Here is a 19,026-nt window from a genome sequence, read left to right on the forward strand (position 1 = left end):
GCCTTCTCACTGTCCTCACGTGGCCTTTCCTCTGTGCCTGGTGTCCCTTCCTCTTCTTAAAAGGACACAGTCCTATGGGATTAGGGCCCCACCGTATGACCTCATTTAACCTTAATTACATCTTCAAAGGCCCCATCTCCAAATGCAGACACATTGGGGGTTAGGGCTTCAACATATGACTTTTGGGGGGCACAGTTCAGTCCATAACAGGGGGGAAAATGCAGGCCACCTGAGCAGATTGTTCTGTCCCCTTCACCCACTCAGATGGGAATTCAGACCCAGCCACCGCGGACAGTCTGTCCTGGGAAGGAGCCTGCTGGACACAGCAGACAACCACAGCAGTGGAGGGAGGTGGTGGGGCAGCTTCAGTCCTCGGGCAGCCCTCCTTTGTCTCTGGCTCCCATGGAGGTGGCCCCGGTGACTCAGGCCACACAACAGCATGGTGATAAAGGGAAGGTGGTGGCAGCAGAGACAGCTGTGGTTCACTGACACCAAGGTCGGGAAGCCGAGAACAATCCAAAGCAGGGTGGACTGTGTCACATGGGGGTGCCATGGCGAATCCTGAATTATAGGAAGGAGACAGCGTAGGTGAAGGACCAGGCAGAGACCTGTTCAGCCCAGCGCTTTGCTGAGGCTGGAAGCACTATGGACTGACGTGAATGGGGAGGTGGGAGCGGGTGTGGACCGATGAGGGTCCACGGTGGACCAGATGGTGGGAACCATGTCGCACAATGAGGTACCACCGACTGAATTGTCTTAGATCTCAAGAAATTCTGGGTCATACTTTGGGACTCAGCCTCAATGTCGCTTCCTGGGACAGCCCTCCTTGACCCCTCTGGCCCAAGCTCCATCCCGTGAAGCGTGGTCCTGTGAAGGCAACGCCCAGATGTCGGGTGGATAATGACCGCAGATGGCAACGACCGGATATCGGGTGGATGATAACCCCAGGCAGCTGCCAGGTGCTTTGAGCTGGGCCAGCTCCAGGCCAAGTGCTTTCCGCTGGGGACTGTGGCTTCCATTTTGCACATATGGAGACAGCGGCTTAGCGGGATGAAGCAGTTCTCATTCATGGCAGAGGTCTGGTTAACTCCAGGGCCGAAGCCTTGACCACTGTGCTGCTCAGCTGCCTGTGGTGGACACCAGGCCCATCACAGCCGTCGCTGACTACACAGCCACCTGGGCTGGCCCCTCTGAAGAAACGTCCAGAGTTGACCAGATCTTAACCTTAGAGAAGGACCCAGGTGGGAGTGGGCTTAGCAGTAGCAGGAGTGGGAAAGGCCAAGAAAAGTAAAATGATTATTAGCAGATATCAAACGGGATAGTCAAGCGCTAAGAGCGCCACTGGGAGACCAAGCCATGATTCATACAATTTGCATCAGTCTGACTGAGTGTTCCCCGAGGATAACGATCCTGCGTGAGCCCAGCCGCGAGGGCGCACACGGCAGCCTGGTGGTGGGCAAGCAGGGGCCTTGACCAGCCCCCGAGGAGCAGTGCTGTGATATAGGCGGCCGGTTTATCAAGGAGAGATTTCCTGTGTAAGGAACCCACGCTCACTCTCACACACTGACTCACACACACACACACACTCACATTCACATACACACTCTCACTCACATACACACTCTCATACACTCATTCATGTAGACACACTCATACACTCACACACATATACAAAGTCATACACTCACGCACATATACACACACATACACAGTCTCACACACACACACACATCCTCCTGTCTGCTCTGCAGCCTCCCTCACCCCTGCCCTTCACTCCCGTCTGCTGTGTCTCCGCTCCGACAGGAGGTGAGCCCCATGGTGGCGGCAGGGTGTTTTCCGTGGTCACCCTGAGGGCCTGGTGCCTAGACCAGCGCTCAGTAAACGTTTGTGGAACGAATGGATGAACAAGTGCATGGATGAAAGAATGAATGAATGAACGAGCAGGGCCTGGATCCCTGTTGGCTCCACACTGCTATGCAATGGCTTGAATGACTGAGAGTAAAAATAATATTGATAAGGAAAAGACAACCGTATTGACGTGGCAAATAATTTGACATGTAAAGTGAAGACTCCCTGGCAAAGGCAGCTTCCCAGACGACGAGCCGCGAGGGGTGCGTGCTGTGGTGAACAGTTAGTGGTCACTTAGGCCCAGGGCCTCCGCGTGTCAGCAGCCGAAAGGCCCGCCTGTCCCCACCCAGCTGGCCGACACTTACCCCCCCAGAGGTCAGGACAAAGATACCATCCGCCCAGGGGATCTGGGTGACACAGAGCAGGATGGCATGTACATGCACAGTCCCAGGCACACCTAACAGGTGTCACTCAGGGAGACGTGGTCTCCTGGACATGCCTCTCTCTGTGGGGCCATGTTTCAGGAGTGGTATTTTTTTCTCTCTTGGCGTCTGTAGTGCTCGTGCGTATCAGTTTGGAGGGTGCGTTTAGTTATATTTGCTTAGATCTTGCGAGCTGTAATGGCCTGACATTTTCTTAAGAAACTTAAATTTAGCAGCAGGAAAGTGATTCGATTTCAGCATCTGTAACAGAGAAGCTCCTGGAAACTTCCTGCCCATTGGAGTCTCAGTCTTCCCAGGCAGGGCTGGGGTAGACACAGACAGAACGAAGCGTGGGTCATTGTTCAATGCTGGGGCCACAGCTCTGCCGTTAGTGAGGCCAGTGTGATGCGCTTTCCATGACTTCGTCTTTTTAAGTAGACCAAGCAGCTGTGACTTGCGGACAGTTACAGGGAGGCCACGGGCTCATTTCAGCTCCTCATCTCATTGTCACTGTCTTCAGTGAGGCACGGACACTAGGGCACCAGGTGAGTTCTCGCTGCTGCTGGTGGCCCAGGGTCTGTAATTGGTGGGCCACCCCTGGGGTGATGTCCCCGAGAACTTTCTCACTGGTGCTGGGCAGGCTCATGCGATTGGGCCCCCCAGGTTCACCAATATGTCACCTATTTCAGAATGCTTTGCCAGGTTGGCTCTTTGTCCGAGCTTTGCATGAAAGCAACAGAGTGGCCGCTTGGCATGCCACCTGCAGACACCATTGAACCCCTGCTCTGCCTGCCGTGACACGGCAGGGTGGGTAGTGGCAGAGCCCAGAACTCAGAGAATTGGGTTGAATCTCTGCATTTCCACCATCCAGCAGTATGACTTTGGGGGCATTACTCAACCTCTGTGTCAGTTCCCTCTTGGTGAATGGGAGCTTCCTGTATGTCCATCCTGGGGAACCTGTGAGGATTTAGCGAGACTGAGCCCCGTGTGTTTGGAGCAATGCTAGTCCCTCCCCTACCCCCTTCTTTTTTCCCTCTCCTGCCTCGCTCCCTGTCTCTCTTCCTTCCTAACCCCTGAAGCTTAGCTGTCACTGCCAGAGCCTGGAGCCCTGGATCAGGGTTCTGACCAGTGAGGAGGGTGGAGGGGCCGGGCCCCATAGTAAGTGAGATGGGGGGTGGACAGGACACAGGGGAGGGACCGGAGCCCCCTGTGCTTACACTGCTCAGTTTTTCCATCCCTCCTCTGTCTGTCTGTGTTCGTTTCCTGGGGCTGCTGTCACAAATGACCACAAACTGGGTGGCTTAAAACAGCAGGAATTTACGCTCACACAGTTGTAGAGGCCGGAGCCTGAAATCAGGGTGATGGCAGCGCCATGCTCTCTCCAAAGGCCCCGGGAATCCTCCTGCCTCTTCCAGCTTCTGCCGGCTCCAGGCCTCACTCCAGTCTCTGCCTGTCTTCCCGTGGCCGTCTTCCCTGTGCGTCTGGGTCCCCAGCTCCCTCTGCCTCTCTCTTATAAGGACACCCATCACTGGGTTTGGAGCCCATCCTAAATCCAGATGCTCTGACCTTGACATCCTTAACTATACCTGAAAAGACCCTTTTTCCAAATAAGGTCACATTCACAGGTGCCAGAGGTTAGGACATGGACACAGCTTTTGGGGGCTACAATTGACTCCACTACACTATCCCTTCTGAGCAGCCGGTGTGCAGCCTGAACCGGCCCTAGGTGGAGGAACAGCGGGGGTGATGGGGGAGAGGAAGGTGAGGTGGTCCCAGGGTGGTCTCAGGAAGGGTCGCTGGGTTTGCTTGTGAGGGAGGAAGGAAGGTGGCCAGGATCTGCTGCCTGCACCTCACAGAGCGACGCTCGAGAGCACAGAGACAGATTAGTGTTGTTGGGGTCGTAGGCTCAACAGTCAGGTCAGAATCACGATACGGAATAAAGGTGCCTCCAAAAGTGCATTAGATTATGGATTTCTTTCTCTCTTTTCCAAAATGAAAATTGCTTTATCGATTGCATTGTAAGATCAGACCATGAGAGAAATAATACATGCTCAAAATTTTCAGAGAATTTAAAGGGTAAAAAGAAGAGAGTAACAGTCCCTCTCAGTTCTACCCCCTGCTGATGTCTGTGGTTGACACGATGGCCCGTTCCCTCCCAGACATCTTTCTGGGCGTGCGGAAGTGGGGTCCCTCTGCTGCTGACTTTCGTGCCCATCCCACACCAGGAAACAGACCCGAGTCACCTTAGCCACTGTCGGGGCTCCGAAGTACGGCTGACCCCTCCTGTTTTTCCCTTGTTCATATCTTGGACACTAGGCGGTCCCCAGTTTTCACCACAGTAAACCACAAGCGCCCTAAGGGTGTGGCCGCTGTACCTTTCTTGCGGAGGGTGAGTTTGCCACCAGCGTATGGAAGCCCCTTCCTCCGCGCGCCCGTCCCAGCAGGCCTCGGCATCAGTCTTTTTTGACTTTTCAAACCTTTGCCCGGCCTGCCTTGGCGACTCTGTCTGAGAACGGGGTGGACACCCTCCTGGAGGGCGAGTCCTCAGGGGTGACCGCAGACTCTCCTCTTGTCTGCTCTGCCCGTGTCCCTGACGCAGGCCATGTTCGAGCTGGTCACCTCCGAGGCCTCCTACTACAAGAGCCTGAGCCTGCTCGTGTCCCACTTCATGGAGAACGAGCGGCTGAAGAAGATCCTGCACCCGTCCGAGGCCCACATCCTCTTCTCCAACGTCCTGGACGTCATGGCCGTCAGTGAGCGGTGAGCCACCCACTCGGGGCCTTGTGGGGCCTGGCTTCCAGAACCTTCTCCGCGCCTGGGGCACAGCTGAAGCTGGTGGCGAGTGCTCATTCCACTGGCTTCTCTACTTTTGTGTGTTTGGAATTTTCGATGATAAGACATAAATAAATACGTAAAGCCAAAGATCCGCCACCCCTCGCGGCAGGGCGGCCAGTTGCGTCCCCCTGGACGGGATGTTACCTGCAGGTCCCTTCCCATCAGCACGAGTGCTCTGTGTGTCCCACACAGTCGGGGGGTCCGTGGCGAGTGTCACGACCGGGTCCCCGTGTGTCTGTGTCAGCGGCTCTATCCCGATGTCGTCAAGCCCTGGCTTGGTGTGTGCAGCGCCCCGAGACCCTCTGCGGGCCAGTGCCGAGCGCAGTCCGTGATTTATGCTCTCTCTCCAATTCGATGGCGTTGGCAACAGCTCGTGGCACTGGTTACTGGCACTGTGCTTATGTTTTGCCCATAGGAAGAATGGGACAATCTTAAGTGGAGGATGAATAGACCTCTGTTAATTGACTCTTGCGAAGAAGAAATGAACTCCAATCGTCTTGTTAGGAAAAAAGATCCGTTTACCGTTTTCACTGGAGGCCGTGGAGTTTTGCAGCTAAAAGTGCAGAACTCAGGTTTTGGATCAGCTGCTCCAACCCTGCGTGTTCAGACGTGAAACCGAGGTGTGGCGGAGTGGGGGCCCTTCCCGAGCAGTAGGGGCCTCTCCACACCTGTGGTGGGCACCCTGGGAGCTGCCGGGTGGGTCCCTCCTCCACACGGACACCCCTCTTTTCTGTTTGCAGTCCCCCACCTCCTCGTGGCAGCCCTGCCCGGTGGGCTGGGAGGGTGAGAGCTGACTGAGACCAGAGCAGCCTCTGAGACCCCTCGGCCTCTGCCACTTCACCCTCACTGTGGGGAGGGGTGTCTTTTTATTTGTGTATTTATCTTTTATTATGGAAAATTCCAAACACGCACAAGTAGAGACACCAGTGTAAGGAGCCCACGCTTCAGCATCAAGGTTCACCCACAGCTGCCACCCACGGGATTACTCTGAGGCAGATCTCTGCCATCATTTCATTTCATCTGTAAACACATCACTATGTATCTAAAAGATAAGGTCGCTCTTTTAAAAAGTCTCCTAAGGGCCAGCCTGGTGGGGTAGTGGTTAAGTTCAGGCACTCTACTTTGGCAGCCCGGGGTTTGCAGGTTCAGATCCCAGGCGTGGACCTATGCACTGCTTATCAGGCCATGCTATGGCAGGCGTCCCACATATAAAGTAGATGGAAAATGTTAGCTCAGGGCCAATCTTCCTCACCGAAAAAAAAAAAAAAAGACTCTTAATGCTATTATCCACCTAAAAAACTGAACAAATAATTCCTTGATGTGACCAAATATGCCCCCAGCGCTGGGATCTCATCGTGTCCTGTCTGTTGGTCTGTCCCAGCCAGGTCCCTTGGTGGGGATGCATCCTGAGTCTCCCCACCCAGGCACCCTTAACTCGCCGCTGCCTCCTGTAGGTTCCTCTTGGAGCTGGAGCGCCGGATGGAGGAGAACATCGTCATCTCGGACGTGTGCGACATCGTGTACGATTACGCGGCCAACCACTTCTCAGTCTACATCACCTACGTGAGCAACCAGACCTACCAGGAGAGGACCTACAAGCAACTGCTGTGAGTGTCCCCAGACTGTGGGGCCGCCACTCGGCACAACCATGGACGCAAAGCCGTGGGCCCTGGGCCTCTGCTTTCCCAGAATGGTATCCAAGCCCGGTAGTTCTAGGGCATTTGGTGTCACTAGAGAAACATTGACCCCAAGACAGTCAGCCATGGCGCCCACTGGCCCTGTGTCCAGACGGCCGTGCAGAGCAACCGTGAAGTTGAGAAAAGAGGGTCTGAGGCCAAAAGGATAATAACTCGTGGCCCAGGATGTCAGAGAGTGGTTTGAACGAGAGACAAAGGCAAGAATGGGGCCGAGGCAGTCTTTTTGGTGGTTCTCCAGCAATGCCCTAGATTTATTACTAATCTGCCCATGTTGTAAACTTAATTGGGGTTTCGATTGACAAGATAATTTGTCAGTCAATTTGCCCCTTTTTGAATTCTTCGCATCTCTGTGCCACGCCTCAACGGCAGTGTAACCAGCAGTGTGTTCCTAGCCCGACTCGGGAGCCCCAGAGGACTCTCTGAGCCTCACATCTAAACGTTACTCTTCGCGGGGCCTCTCCATCAAGACGTGTAGTGAATTGTGGATGTTTTAAAGCTTGAGTATTAGGGGGTTTGCATATTTTATGTTTGATTGAAAATTGGGATTTGAGGGAATCAGGATGCCATTTCTGAGGTCAAACATTAAGAAGGCAAGCATGCAGGAGAATAGGAATCTAGATATTCTAGATGGGGCGGGCCCCGCGAGTGCAGACCGTCTGAGCCCGAGGAAAAGGCAGAGTGCCATGTCCCCAGTGACACACAGTCCCGGGCCTGCATCTGATCCCTCACAGTAATTCCCCGGAGCCCTCGTCCCTGTGGCCCCGGCCCGCTGCCGAGCTGGTCTGCAGACGAGATGCCCGCCTGGCAGGAAGAGCGCAGGTTCTCCCGCCTGCCGCGGAGGCCTGCCGCCTATCCCTGTCCCTCTGTGGGTCTACCTTGCCGCGGTTTCCTGCCGGGTGCATCACTGAGTGAGTGTCTGATTCATAGTCTTAGCCATGCGAGGAATGCTTGTCCTCCCACACACAACGTATTTTGCTAAGTCTTCATGGGGCAGGCATGTGAAGCGGTGACTGCTATTTGACTGTACATGAACAGTTTATTTTCCATAAAAAAAGAAGAGATCTACGCGTTTTCCGTGCCTGTGGGCCTGCTGGTTCCTCCGAGGCTGTGACGGGGAGGACGTGCCCCGATTCATGCCGCCTGCCAGCTGGAGACCCACTCTCGTGTCTGTGTCCCCAGCCAGGAGAAGGCAGCCTTCCGGGAGCTGATTGCACAGCTGGAGCTGGACCCCAAGTGCAGGGGGCTGCCCCTCTCCTCCTTCCTCATCCTGCCTTTCCAGAGGATCACGCGCCTCAAGCTGTTGGTCCAGGTACCGGCCTCTCCCACCCGCCGTGCAGACTGGGCGTGCATATGCTGCTGCTGCAGACCGTTCCCTTTGGTCATTCCAGGTCTCTGCTAGTTTTCCAGGAAGTCCATTTGTTCCACGAATCCTAATTGAGCTCGCACTGTGTGCCAAGCAGGGGGGGACTCAGCCCCTGCTCCCAGGGAGCCACATTTCGGGTGTAGAGATTGACAAACACACACAGCCAGGAAGTGGTCATGGCTGTGAGGACAGTGAAACAGGGTGACACAATACCTGGCCACTGCCACTTGGGGGGTCAGGAAAGACTCTCGAACAAGTGACAATTAAACTAAGACTTGGCTGACAGGGAGGAGCCATTCAGGTGACAGGGAACTGGTTGTGCAAAGGCCCCGGGGCAGCAAGGTTTGCAGACCAGAAGGCCAGCAGTGAGCTGGGGGAACATAATGGGAATGAATAGGTGTGGAGATGTGGGCAGAGGTCAACCGGGGAGCCTGGTAAGACACTTGGCTCTGTCCTCAGTGTGTCAGGAGGCACCTAACCTGACTGACACTTGTAAGAGCTCACAGTGGCTGCCATGTGGAGAGAGACGGCAGAAGGGCAAGAGTGAAGTGAGGGAGGGTTAGGAAGTGATTTGAGAAAGAAAGGTGGCTTGACTGGGGTTGGGTGTGGGATGGGCAGATCCTGAAGGGAAATCAGGGACGTGAGCCGTGGACTCGCTTCTGTGGAGTGAGAAGGAAGAAGAGGAATCTTCCAGATTGGGCAGCTTGGGGCATGACGCTGTTTCCTGCAGTGGGGACGACGGGCTGGGGACGATGGGGTTTGGTGTTGAACTGGCGGAGTTCACTTTGAGCAGCTGCATATCCAGGTTTAGAGTTAAAGGGGGAGTCAGGGGGGCGGGACCTCTGGGCATCTAGGTGGAGTTAATCAGAGAGACCTCCAAGGGAGGAGAGACAGGGGTCCCGAGACCCAGTGCTGGACACTGTCCCAAGAAGGAAGAGTGGTGCGGGAGGAGGAAGGCCCAGAGGGCTGGAGTCACAGGAGCCTGGAGAGGATGAGATTTCCTGAAACGGGGGCTCCAAGGAGTCAGAGACCCCTGGTGCCTTCTGCATGCTGGGGGGAGCGTTTGTCCATGTACCCAGCGGAGGGAAGCCACCAGCCAGAGGAAGTGGATGGTGTGGATCCAGCCGTGGCTCTGAGGGGAACGCACTGAGATGGTGACCTGTGAGCCACAGTTAGGGGAGGTCAGAGGTCAGACAGGTGGGAAGCCAAAGGCCGTGGGCAGCTGGTTCCACTGGAGAAGCGGCGTCGTAAGGAGAAGAGGTTGGAGCCCAGGACAAAGGGGCTCAGAGACCAAAAAAAACAATGTCAGAAGAAGCTACCCCCTGGGGTAGCGGGCGAGAGTGTTGTAGGAACACTTAAAGAGGACGACCCCACTTCACAGGACACCTGGGAATGAAGGAGTCACGTGTGAATTTTTTTTTTTCCTCAGGAAGACTGGCCCTGAGCTCACATCTGTGCCAGTCCTCCTCTATTTTATATGTGGGTTGCCGCCACAATATGGGTGACAAGTGGTGTAGGTCTGCGCCCGGGATCTGAACCCAAGAACCCAGGCTGCCGAAGTGGAGTGCGCCGACCTTCGCCACTATGCCACGGGGCCAGCCCCTGAATTTTTTTTCAACTTGGAAAAACTGAAACAGAAGACAGTAACATTTCCTAATTATGCAGAGAAAAAAAATTTTAAGAAATTTTATAGGAAAAGATTTTATAACCATTTTCATATGGATATATAAAAACCTAACTTTTATATGATGAAAACCAACAAAACTAAGATCAAGACCTACCTTAATGTTGTCATGAGGAAAACAGTGGAATGGGGGTAGGGGGTCCAGACAGTCTGGGGAGCCATCGGGGAAGCATTCAGAGGAAGCATGTTCGACAGGTGAAGGTGGGGTGGGGTGTTCCAGGTAGAACTGCCAGTCACTGCGTAAGGCGGGTACGGGGGTCCTCAGAGAGGCGTCTGGCATGCGGGGCGCGTGCACCCGGCTAAGGAAGCCACACCATCTCCATCTGAGGCCACGAGCAGGAGCCGCCTGGTCATATGAGAGTTTTATTCCAATGAGTAAACATGGAGCCTGAACCCGTTGGTTGGAGATAGATTTGGGAGTAAGGGGACGGTTAATGACAGGGTTTGGTGGCCCCACGTTGGGGAGGGAGGGGCGAGGAGGGGTCTGAGATGACTGCAGGTCTCTGGCTGGGCAGAGGCAGCAGGAGGGACCTAGGTCTGCTCTGGAGCCCAGGAGAGAGGCCTGAGCGTGGTGGGCAGCTGAAAAGGAGTGCCCAGCATCCAGCGATCAGCGGGGGTGGCGTGGTCATCCGCGGTCTTCGGGCGCTGGAGACACTTGTGGGGCAGCGGTTGCACGCGGCAGGTGGAGGGAGGTGGATGTGCTCAGACGCACCCAAAACTCCTTATGGGACAAAAGCAGATGCAAAAATATGGGCACGGTGAGGACAGCTCGGCAGAGACTGTGTCAAGTTTGGAGAGTAATGCAGACGTGCAATTTATAGGCAGAGGCAAGATGAGCATCATTTTCTGTTAATTCAAGAAAATTGAACAATTAGAAAAAAGACATTTTTATCAATAAGAGCAGAGTTAACAAAGCCTCGGGGTTGTTGTGACTACGTTTCAAATGACAATCCCAAAGGAGAGGGTGGGGAGGCCCCTGGTGCCCACCGTAAGCATTGAGCTCCCCCTGGGGACAGGGCTGGCCCTAGGCTTGACTGTTCCCTCACCTCTGAACCCTGCCCTCCCCGCCAGCAGTGGCCACCTCCTCTGTTTTGAGCTTCATTGTATGGAGATTGGGGCTCTGGCTTGGCCCTCACGTTTAATCCTCATGGGACACTTTGCCTTGTGGTTCTCATTTTAGAACCAGGCAAGGCTTTGGGGCAAGATGCTCAGCCTTCGTCCAGCTGAGGGTTCTCCTGCCCTCTGTCCGTCACCTGGAAGGGCTCTTTGTATGTGGATGTCACAGCAACATGAAGCTGTTAGGACCAGTGCAGCAAGGAGGCCACCACTGCAAAGCGGGGGTGCAGAGGGGAGGAAAGGCCATCCGTTATAAAAATTAATGCAGACTTTCCCCGTGCTCAGAACATTCTGAAGAGAGTGGAAGAGAGGTCAGAGCGTGAATGCACCGCCTTGGATGCCCACAGAGAACTGGAACTGGTGAGTCGTGCTTCCTCTCTCTATACTTCCCAAGAAATTGCTTTCCTCGTCTACACCCACCTTCCTGGTCCTGCTCCCTCATATGTCGGTGGGTCTTTGGAAAATGCAAATTCATTTTACTATTTGCTTTTGCAATCCAGAAAAGTCATGGGGTCTAAAAAATAGGTCGGTGCAGCCTGCGCAGAGCGCCATGTCCTGCCTTCTCCACTGCCGGCTGTTGGTGTGCCCGGGGTGGACGAGGCAGCAGCTGGCGGTGTTTACCCGTGTGGGCCTCTGCTGCCACCCACAGGCCGGGTCTCTCTCATCAGCTGCCTCACCGCAGGCGTCTGGGGCCCTCAGAGGCCCCACGCTTGTCCTTGCCTGTTTCCTGTGTCTTCCCTCCCGTGACACGTGCTGAGGCTGGTTCTGGCTGTCCTTGTGCCCTGACGTAGCTCTGCCCCGCACGCCTCTCCTCCACGCCGCTCCCGTCTCTCGAGCTGCCCCTCTCCTCTCTCTGCGGGAGGACTCGCTGGCCCTGCCAAGCCCTGGCAGAGAGGAACCCATCTCCGCTCCTGATCCTCGGAGAGAAGCAGTTCCTCCTGGAAGTCGCCAGCTGAGTAGGGGTCATGCAGGAGGGGTCAGGGGATGTGTCCGTTCTCGGTGCTCAGCTAACGTGGATCCTGCTGTCTTTTTTTTTTTTTTTTTAAAGATTTTATTTATTTATTTTTTCCCCCAAAGCCCCAGTAGATAGTCGTATGTCATAGCTGCACATCCTTCTAGTTGCTGTATGTGGGACTCAGCCTCAGGATGGACGGAGAAGTGGTGCCTCGGTGCGCGCCCGGAATCCGAACCCGGGCCGCCAGCATCGGAGCGCGCGCACTTAATCACCAAGCCACGGGGCCGGCCCGATCCTGCTGTCTTGAAGTGCTGTCTCTTGTGTTTGGCTCCCGGTGTCGGCTGGAGCTGAGAGCCGGCTCTTGGCAGCTGTGTGAGGGCGGCTCTGTCATGCTGGTGACCCCGTGAAGGACGGGAGCCTGGTGTGGGGAAGTCCTTTCCACGTCTCCTACCAGCAGCGGCAGCTTAGTAAAAGGACGAGCCTCAGTGGGCGTCTCATGGTGGCTCTAAGCCCCGTGGAGCAAAGAGGTCTTCTTAAGTCATTTCCCCCAGCCTCCCCTCGAGTCCGTTACTCAGACCAGTTGGCCACCGAAATCCTTCTGGCACCCTTTGAATATTGGGGGAAACAGCACTCCCCTCCCAGCCTCGTCGGGGAAAGGCTGGAGCCTCGAGAAGGCTGGTCGGGGAGGGTCAGTGACCTGTGAGCTGGGCAGCATCATTGGGGCCTTCTGCCCACCCCTGGAACTCACATACCTGACTGGATGGGAGTTCATTCCAGCCCCCACTGGGCAGCTGGCCTCAGTGAGCCCCAGAAGGTGAGTCCAGTGATGGCCGCGGCCTGGGAGAGGCCCACGTGCCCCAAGGGGTCTCCCTGCCGTCAGCCTGGGCCAGGCAAACATTTTCTGTTTCTTAAATTCTTTTCTGCTTGTCAGCTCCCTTTCTTCTCCTTGTAATGAAAGGTATACTCTTGTTTCTCATAGCTTACTTTTTTTTAAATAAAGGTGGGGTTTTTTCCTAATATATAAAAATAATTGATGCTCGGGCCGGCCCCGTGGCTTAGTGGTTAAGTGCGCGCGCTCTGCTGCTGGCGGCCCGGGTTCCGATCCCGGGCGCGCACCGATGCACCGCTTCTCCGGCCATGCTGAGGCCGTGTCCCACATACAGCAACTAGAAGGATGTGCAGCTATGACATACAACTATCTGCTGGGGCTTTGGGGGGGAAAAAAAAATAATAATTGATGCTCAATACAAAAAAAACATTCAGAAAGTACTCGTAAGTAAAAAGATGATGGTAAAGATCACCAGTTATCCCACATGCCCCTGCAGACATGCTGGGGCTTGCCCTTCCAGACCTCTTTCCAAACAGACGCCGGCACACACAATTGTATTCTTTGCACAAAGGGATTGTGATATATAAGCCTGCTGTGCTCTCCATTCTAGTGCATGTAAAATTATTGCAATTTTTAATGATTTCAGAGTACAGGGTTATATAGATATATTAGTGTCAATCCCGGTTGGGGGACGTTTAGGTCGATGACAGTTCTAATTCTAAACAACACTGCAGGGAACATTGTAGTGCACATGTCTTCAGGCACCGTCCTCATGCACAACTGCTGAGTGCCTGCTCGGTGCCGGCTCTGTTCCAGACACTCATGATCCAGCGTGGAGTGTTGCTTCTTCCAAAGGAGTCCCCAGAAATCCCAGGAAATGCAGTTTATTAGGTACCCAGGTACCTGGGTTGCCTCCAGGACGGTGGGGAATCTGCACCGCCCCACAGCGTGTGACAGGGCCCGTCTCCCACACCTCCGCCAGCCTGGAGCCGTGTCTGCCCTTTGCCTCTTCCAGTCGGACAGATGGGAAAGGACATCTACTTGTTTAAATTCGCTTTCTAGGGCCAGCCCCGTGGCTTAGCGGTTAAGTGCGCGCGCTCCGCTGCTGGCGGCCTGGGTTCGGATCCCAGGCACGCACCGACACACCGCTTCTCCGGCCATGCTGAGGCTGCGTCCCACATACAGCAACTAGAAGGATGTGCAACTATGACATATAACTATCTACTGGGGCTTTTGGGGGGGGGGGAATAAATAAAATTATAAAAAAAAATTTGCTTTCTAGGTGATGTGAGGGGTTGGCATCCTTTTATTTGTTCCCTGGAGTTTACTTCCTAGTGAGGGCAAGACACTTTCTCCACCAGAACCGAGAGCCATAACTAACAGCCCCACAGGTTTTCCAACTGGCCTTTGTTCCAGAAGGTGCTGGAGCAAGGAGCTCCCACCCTTGGGAGACTGGCCAGTCTCAGCTGTGGTGCCAGTGTCGGGTCCCAGTGGTTGTTCAGCCCTCTGGGGCCCGAGTGGGCAGAAGGAGGTGGCCGGGGAGAGCTGGCTGCAGGGGCCTGACATGTCCTCCTTCTTGTCCCAGGTGGTGAAAGCATGCAACGAGGGCGTGAGGAAGATGAGCCGCACGGAACAGATGATCAGCATTCAGAAGAAGATGGAGTTCAAGATCAAGGTGAGCCCGTGCCCATCCACCTGTCCCGACCCAGCCCGGCCGGCTAGAGCGTTGGTCACTGGCCCAGTGATCACTGAATGGCCACCCTTGGGTCTCAGTGCAAGGTCACGTCCACCGAGGCCTTCCCTGCCCCCACTCGCCACTCTCCATCACACCAGCCTAGACTATCTTCCGAGGGATGGTGTGCGGGGACCTGGGAGCTGCTTGCCCGAGTCGAATTCTGCTCTCGTTTACTGGCTGTGTGGCCTTGAGCAGTCAGCGGGCGTGAAGTCCATGACAGGGACCGTTCCAGGGATTCTTCAATCTGGAGGATTTGAGAATCTGATGGAAGTTGCTGCCTTCTCCCCCAACTTTACCTAAAGCTTCAGGCAGCAGTGAGCCTGCTGGGCCCTAGGGCCTGGGTGATGTGGGCACATGTGAGGTCACGCTGGGTGTGGGAGCTGAGCCCCCGTCGAGGATGCGGACGTGGCCTTCTGGGCCCCCCATGTAGCTCGTCCAGCTGTCAGGTGCCAGGAGCCTGCCCCTGCGCCCTGGAGTGAGGACCGCAGACCAGGCCTCCCAGCCTCGTGGTACCCAGTTCTCTTCTCTGCCTCTGAACTTGGCCCCTTCTCTGATTCTACACCCCATGGGCTGAGCCTGGTGGGGGGATGACGACACACACACAGAGGCACCCACACACGCCCACTCACACATGTGTACAGACACACACAGTACACATGGACATAGAGCACATATACACAGAAGCACAGGCGGATACATACGCAACAGACAAATCCAACCTCACACACAGGCACAAATACACACACACACACCCTGCCCTTCCTGCATCTGCCCAGGACTCGTCCATTCCTCTGACCAGCGCTCCATGTGTTCCGGGCCCAGCGCAGCCCTCACATGCTGTCACTCACGTTGTGATTCCAGCGAGGGCGCTGGGGGGCCTGGGGGAGGGGCGTGGAGGGACACGGCCCTTCTGACGCCATCCCCCTCGCGCAGTCGGTGCCCATCATCTCCCACTCCCGCTGGCTGCTGAAGCAGGGCGAGCTGCAGCAGATGTCCGGCCCCAAGACCTCCCGGACCCTGCGGACCAAGAAGCTCTTCCGGGAGATCTACCTCTTCCTCTTCAACGACCTGCTGGTCATCTGCCGGCAGATTCCCGGGTAAGCGGCGCGACAGGCGCCTGGCGGTTAGCAGCCGCCGCGGGGGTTGCAGCACGGAGAGGATGGGGCTCCACTGTGGCCTGGGGGGTGGTGGGTGGGTGGCAGGAGAGAGGTTGGGCTTTGGTTCAGGTTTAAAGGGCCGCTCCATTCTTGTCCAGCTTTGGGCCTTTGGGCAAGTTTATTTAAACCCCCAAGCCTCAGTTTCCCCTCCTGTCGAGTGGGGGCTTCACTCCTTGGGATATGGGGAGCCCAGCTCAGCACCTGACACGTAGTCAGTGCTCAGCAGAGGGGCCGCTGTGGCGTCATCAGTGCTGACCCCTTGCCCGCTGTCCATACCGTGGGAGGGGTTCAGGTGGCGGGCTTCCAGAAGGAGGGAGTAGCCGGAGCAGTGGGGCTGGTCCTGCTGGCTGGCTGGGGGTGTTCCCCAGGGACCCCCAGGCCTCCTCCAGACTAACACGCCCGCCCGGCCACCCTGGGTCCCCAGAGACAAGTACCAGGTGTTTGACTCGGCCCCACGGGGCCTGCTCCGCGTGGAGGAGCTGGAGGACCAGGGCCAGACGCTGGCCAACGTGTTCATCCTGCGGCTGCTCGAGAACGCGGACGACCGGGAGGCCACCTACATGCTGAAGGCGTCCTCGCAGTGAGTGCCTGGTGCCGCCACCCGGGGCGCTGCCCAGTCTCCTTCCAGGCAGAGCCAGGCTCCAGGGCTCCGCACACGCTGCCCTTCCCACCCCAGACCCTGCAGGGAGGGTCTCTGTCTGTCGGGGAGTTAGGGCCAGGTGTGGGGCTGTTAGGGGGTGGCTGCACTTGCTGGGGGTGTGTATATGTGCACGTGTGTGTGTGTGTGCACATGTGTGTGTTCCCTCTGGGCCTCAGACTCTGCGTGGGCCCCACGACACGTTGTAAACCCTCAACTACCAGTGAGCTCCTGTTGCTGTGTGGCCTCGGGCCCACCTCGTCACCTCTCTGAGCAGCCAGGCCACCTGCCCTGCAGCCCCGGCGCTCTGAGAGACCAAGATCGGTGTGGGGGAGATGCTTTGTGAGCCGGGGAGCCTAGACGCCCTGTGTGGGGCCCAGCCAGCCTCCCTCCTCCCCCAGACTCACAGGCATCACCCCTCTATCTCAGTCCCGTTCCCACCGCCTGGGGCGGGGGTGACGTCAGCCTTCCCCGGCTTACACTCCTGACAGACTGTGGCTTCGGGGCAGCTGGCCGCCCAGTGCTCTTTTGTGGCTTAACTTTGGGGTGTCAAGGGGGGCTCACCCTCACCTACTGCCTTTAAAGCTGGGGAGATTATATAGGGCCCCCCGCCCCGTGCCTCCCTGCTGGACTCTGGGCACCCTCCTGCTGTAGCCCTGGGCGGGGTCAGGACCCCGGGGCCAGCTCGGTGGGGGCCGTGGCTCTGCAGTTGGACGTGTGTCCCCTCCCTGTCGCAGGAGTGAGATGAAGCGGTGGATGACCTCACTGGCCCCCAACCGGAGAACCAAGTTTGTGTCCTTCACGTCCCGGCTGCTGGGTAAGTGGTCCCGCGGGCAGGGGGCGCCAGCTGGGTGGGGCAGGTGAGGGGGCAGAGGAGGCTGCGGCCTTGCCCGCCGCGCTGCATCAGCTCTTTGCATCGCCCTGAAAGGGCCGGGCTTCCAGGCCAGTGTTCCAGCGGCCCTGTGGCCTCCGGGAAGCCGCTGGGATGGCCCGAGGGTTCTGTATACCAACTGCAAGCTCTGTACCCATGGGGGACGTGGGCGTCCCTGAGCTTTGCAGACCTTTGGAGGGTTCACGCAGAAATAAGTCACTGGGTCTTAAGTGACAGGTACCATGAGGAAACCAGGAGGGATCTGAGCCCAGAGGCAAACACCAGTGTTCTTGGGGGTCGCCGGTTGTCTGAAAACCTTACAGTATATAAAAGAGCGCAGGTGCAGTGCCCGATAGAGACACTCTGTCCCTACCAGGCTCCCGGGTCCTGACCATCCCGGCACTGCCCCCAGGGCCACATCCCAGGTCCAGAAAGTTCCTTCTGAAGTCGAGAATAAGGGCCGCTCTCAGCCTCTGCACCCCCTTGTCCTGTGCTGTTTTCCCAGAACTCCTGGCTATTTTAGTCTCGTTTTCTCTGGAGCCACACCCTCCCCCCACCTTCCCCAACAGGAGCCCTTTGTCAGATGCTGCGGAGTCTGCGTTGCTCTTCAGGCGGGCAGCGCGTCCCCGTAACCGCCGGGGGGGCCAGGGTTTGCCTGTGCACCGGGCAGGGCGGAGACACAGTGACAAGGACGTGCCCCTCCCTCTGCCCTCCCTCAGACTGCCCCCAGGTCCAGTGTGTGCACCCGTACGTGGCCCAGCAGCCGGACGAGCTGACGCTGGAGCTGGCCGACATCCTGAACATCCTGGACAAGACCGAGGACGGTGAGGCCCGGCCGGCGCCTGTCCCGCTCGGAGCCCAGCCCCAGGGACGAGGTGGGGCGTTCCAGCCCCAGGTGGAGAAGCAGACGTCAGAGCTGGCTGAGGGGCAGGCGGAGCCCGGGGCCCTGCCGCGTCTCTGCTCCCTCAGACCGTTCTGTCCATCCTGGCCTCCCCTGGCCTTTCTTCAGAACAGAGAAGACATTTCTCCCAGGACCTCTGCTGTCCTTTCCCGGAACTTCGAGGTCCACCCTCCCCGCTTAGCACCCGAGCGCCTGGCTCTGCGTCCCCTTCCCCTCCTCCCGCCCTGACCTCCGCCCACCCATCACAATGGGAGGGGTGACGGCCCGGAACACCCTAGACCCTGTATTTGCGATGAGCTTCCAGGTGAGCCTGTGACCACCAGGCTCGGAGCCCCGGGTAGGCCAAGCAGCCACCCCCCCCAGCTCCTGCCCACCCCTGCTGTTGGTGCCAGTGCCAAATGAGGTTTGCTCCCCTCCCCCGAAAACTTGACCCCTTATTTCTACACCAGTTGCTCCTAGTCAGAATCCCCCAAAGTGCACGAAGCATCTCCCTCCCCCAGGTCCTCCTCTCCTTCAAGCTCCTGGCTGGCAGGCCTCAGGCTGGTGACCTCAGGGCAGGACATTTCTGCTGTTCCTAAATCCCAGGGGCTCACCCGGCATTGGAAGAGCAGTGGCCCCTGCCCTCCGCCTGCAGAAATAAACAGCCCTGCCCCTCTCCCGCGTGGCCTGCAGAGGGGCACCTCAGGCCTCAGACCCCAGGTCTTAGCCCTGCCCTGGGACCTGCCAATGCGCCCCGGGCAGAGACATGGTGATCTCAGGGGGAGGGAGGCAGGGCCAGGGCACTCTGCTGGTGTCGGCCAGGTCACGATGGCCACCCTCAGCTGACCACCCAGCTCTCCAGGGAGGGCTGCCCAACACAAGGGTGACAGTGGCCTTCCAGGCTGGATAACCAAGTGGTCAGCTGCCACCTCCACCAGCCCCTTGGGGACTGACCCTTGGGGTCCCCTGGCCTTGTCTGGGGCGGCCTAGGATTGCT

General features: G+C 56.9%; 1 protein-coding gene across 1 annotated transcript in view; it reads left to right on the top strand.

The window, feature by feature from the left end:
- The window catches only part of NGEF (neuronal guanine nucleotide exchange factor), a 40,704-nt gene that overhangs the window by 20,372 nt on the left and 1,306 nt on the right, over positions 1-19,026 (top strand). Inside the window, exons 4-12 of the mRNA XM_087424671.1 lie at positions 4,870-5,030; positions 6,560-6,712; positions 7,982-8,111; positions 11,251-11,325; positions 14,335-14,424; positions 15,418-15,581; positions 16,066-16,221; positions 17,016-17,095; positions 17,869-17,973. Of these exons, the coding sequence (XP_087280797.1) occupies positions 4,870-5,030; positions 6,560-6,712; positions 7,982-8,111; positions 11,251-11,325; positions 14,335-14,424; positions 15,418-15,581; positions 16,066-16,221; positions 17,016-17,095; positions 17,869-17,973 (1,114 nt within the window). The remainder of the gene's footprint in view (positions 1-4,869; positions 5,031-6,559; positions 6,713-7,981; positions 8,112-11,250; positions 11,326-14,334; positions 14,425-15,417; positions 15,582-16,065; positions 16,222-17,015; positions 17,096-17,868; positions 17,974-19,026) is intronic.

The sequence above is a fragment of the Ceratotherium simum genome, chromosome 37, assembly GCF_057802395.1.
Source record: "Ceratotherium simum simum isolate JZ-2026a chromosome 37, ASM5780239v1, whole genome shotgun sequence".
Lineage (NCBI taxonomy): Eukaryota > Metazoa > Chordata > Mammalia > Perissodactyla > Rhinocerotidae > Ceratotherium > Ceratotherium simum.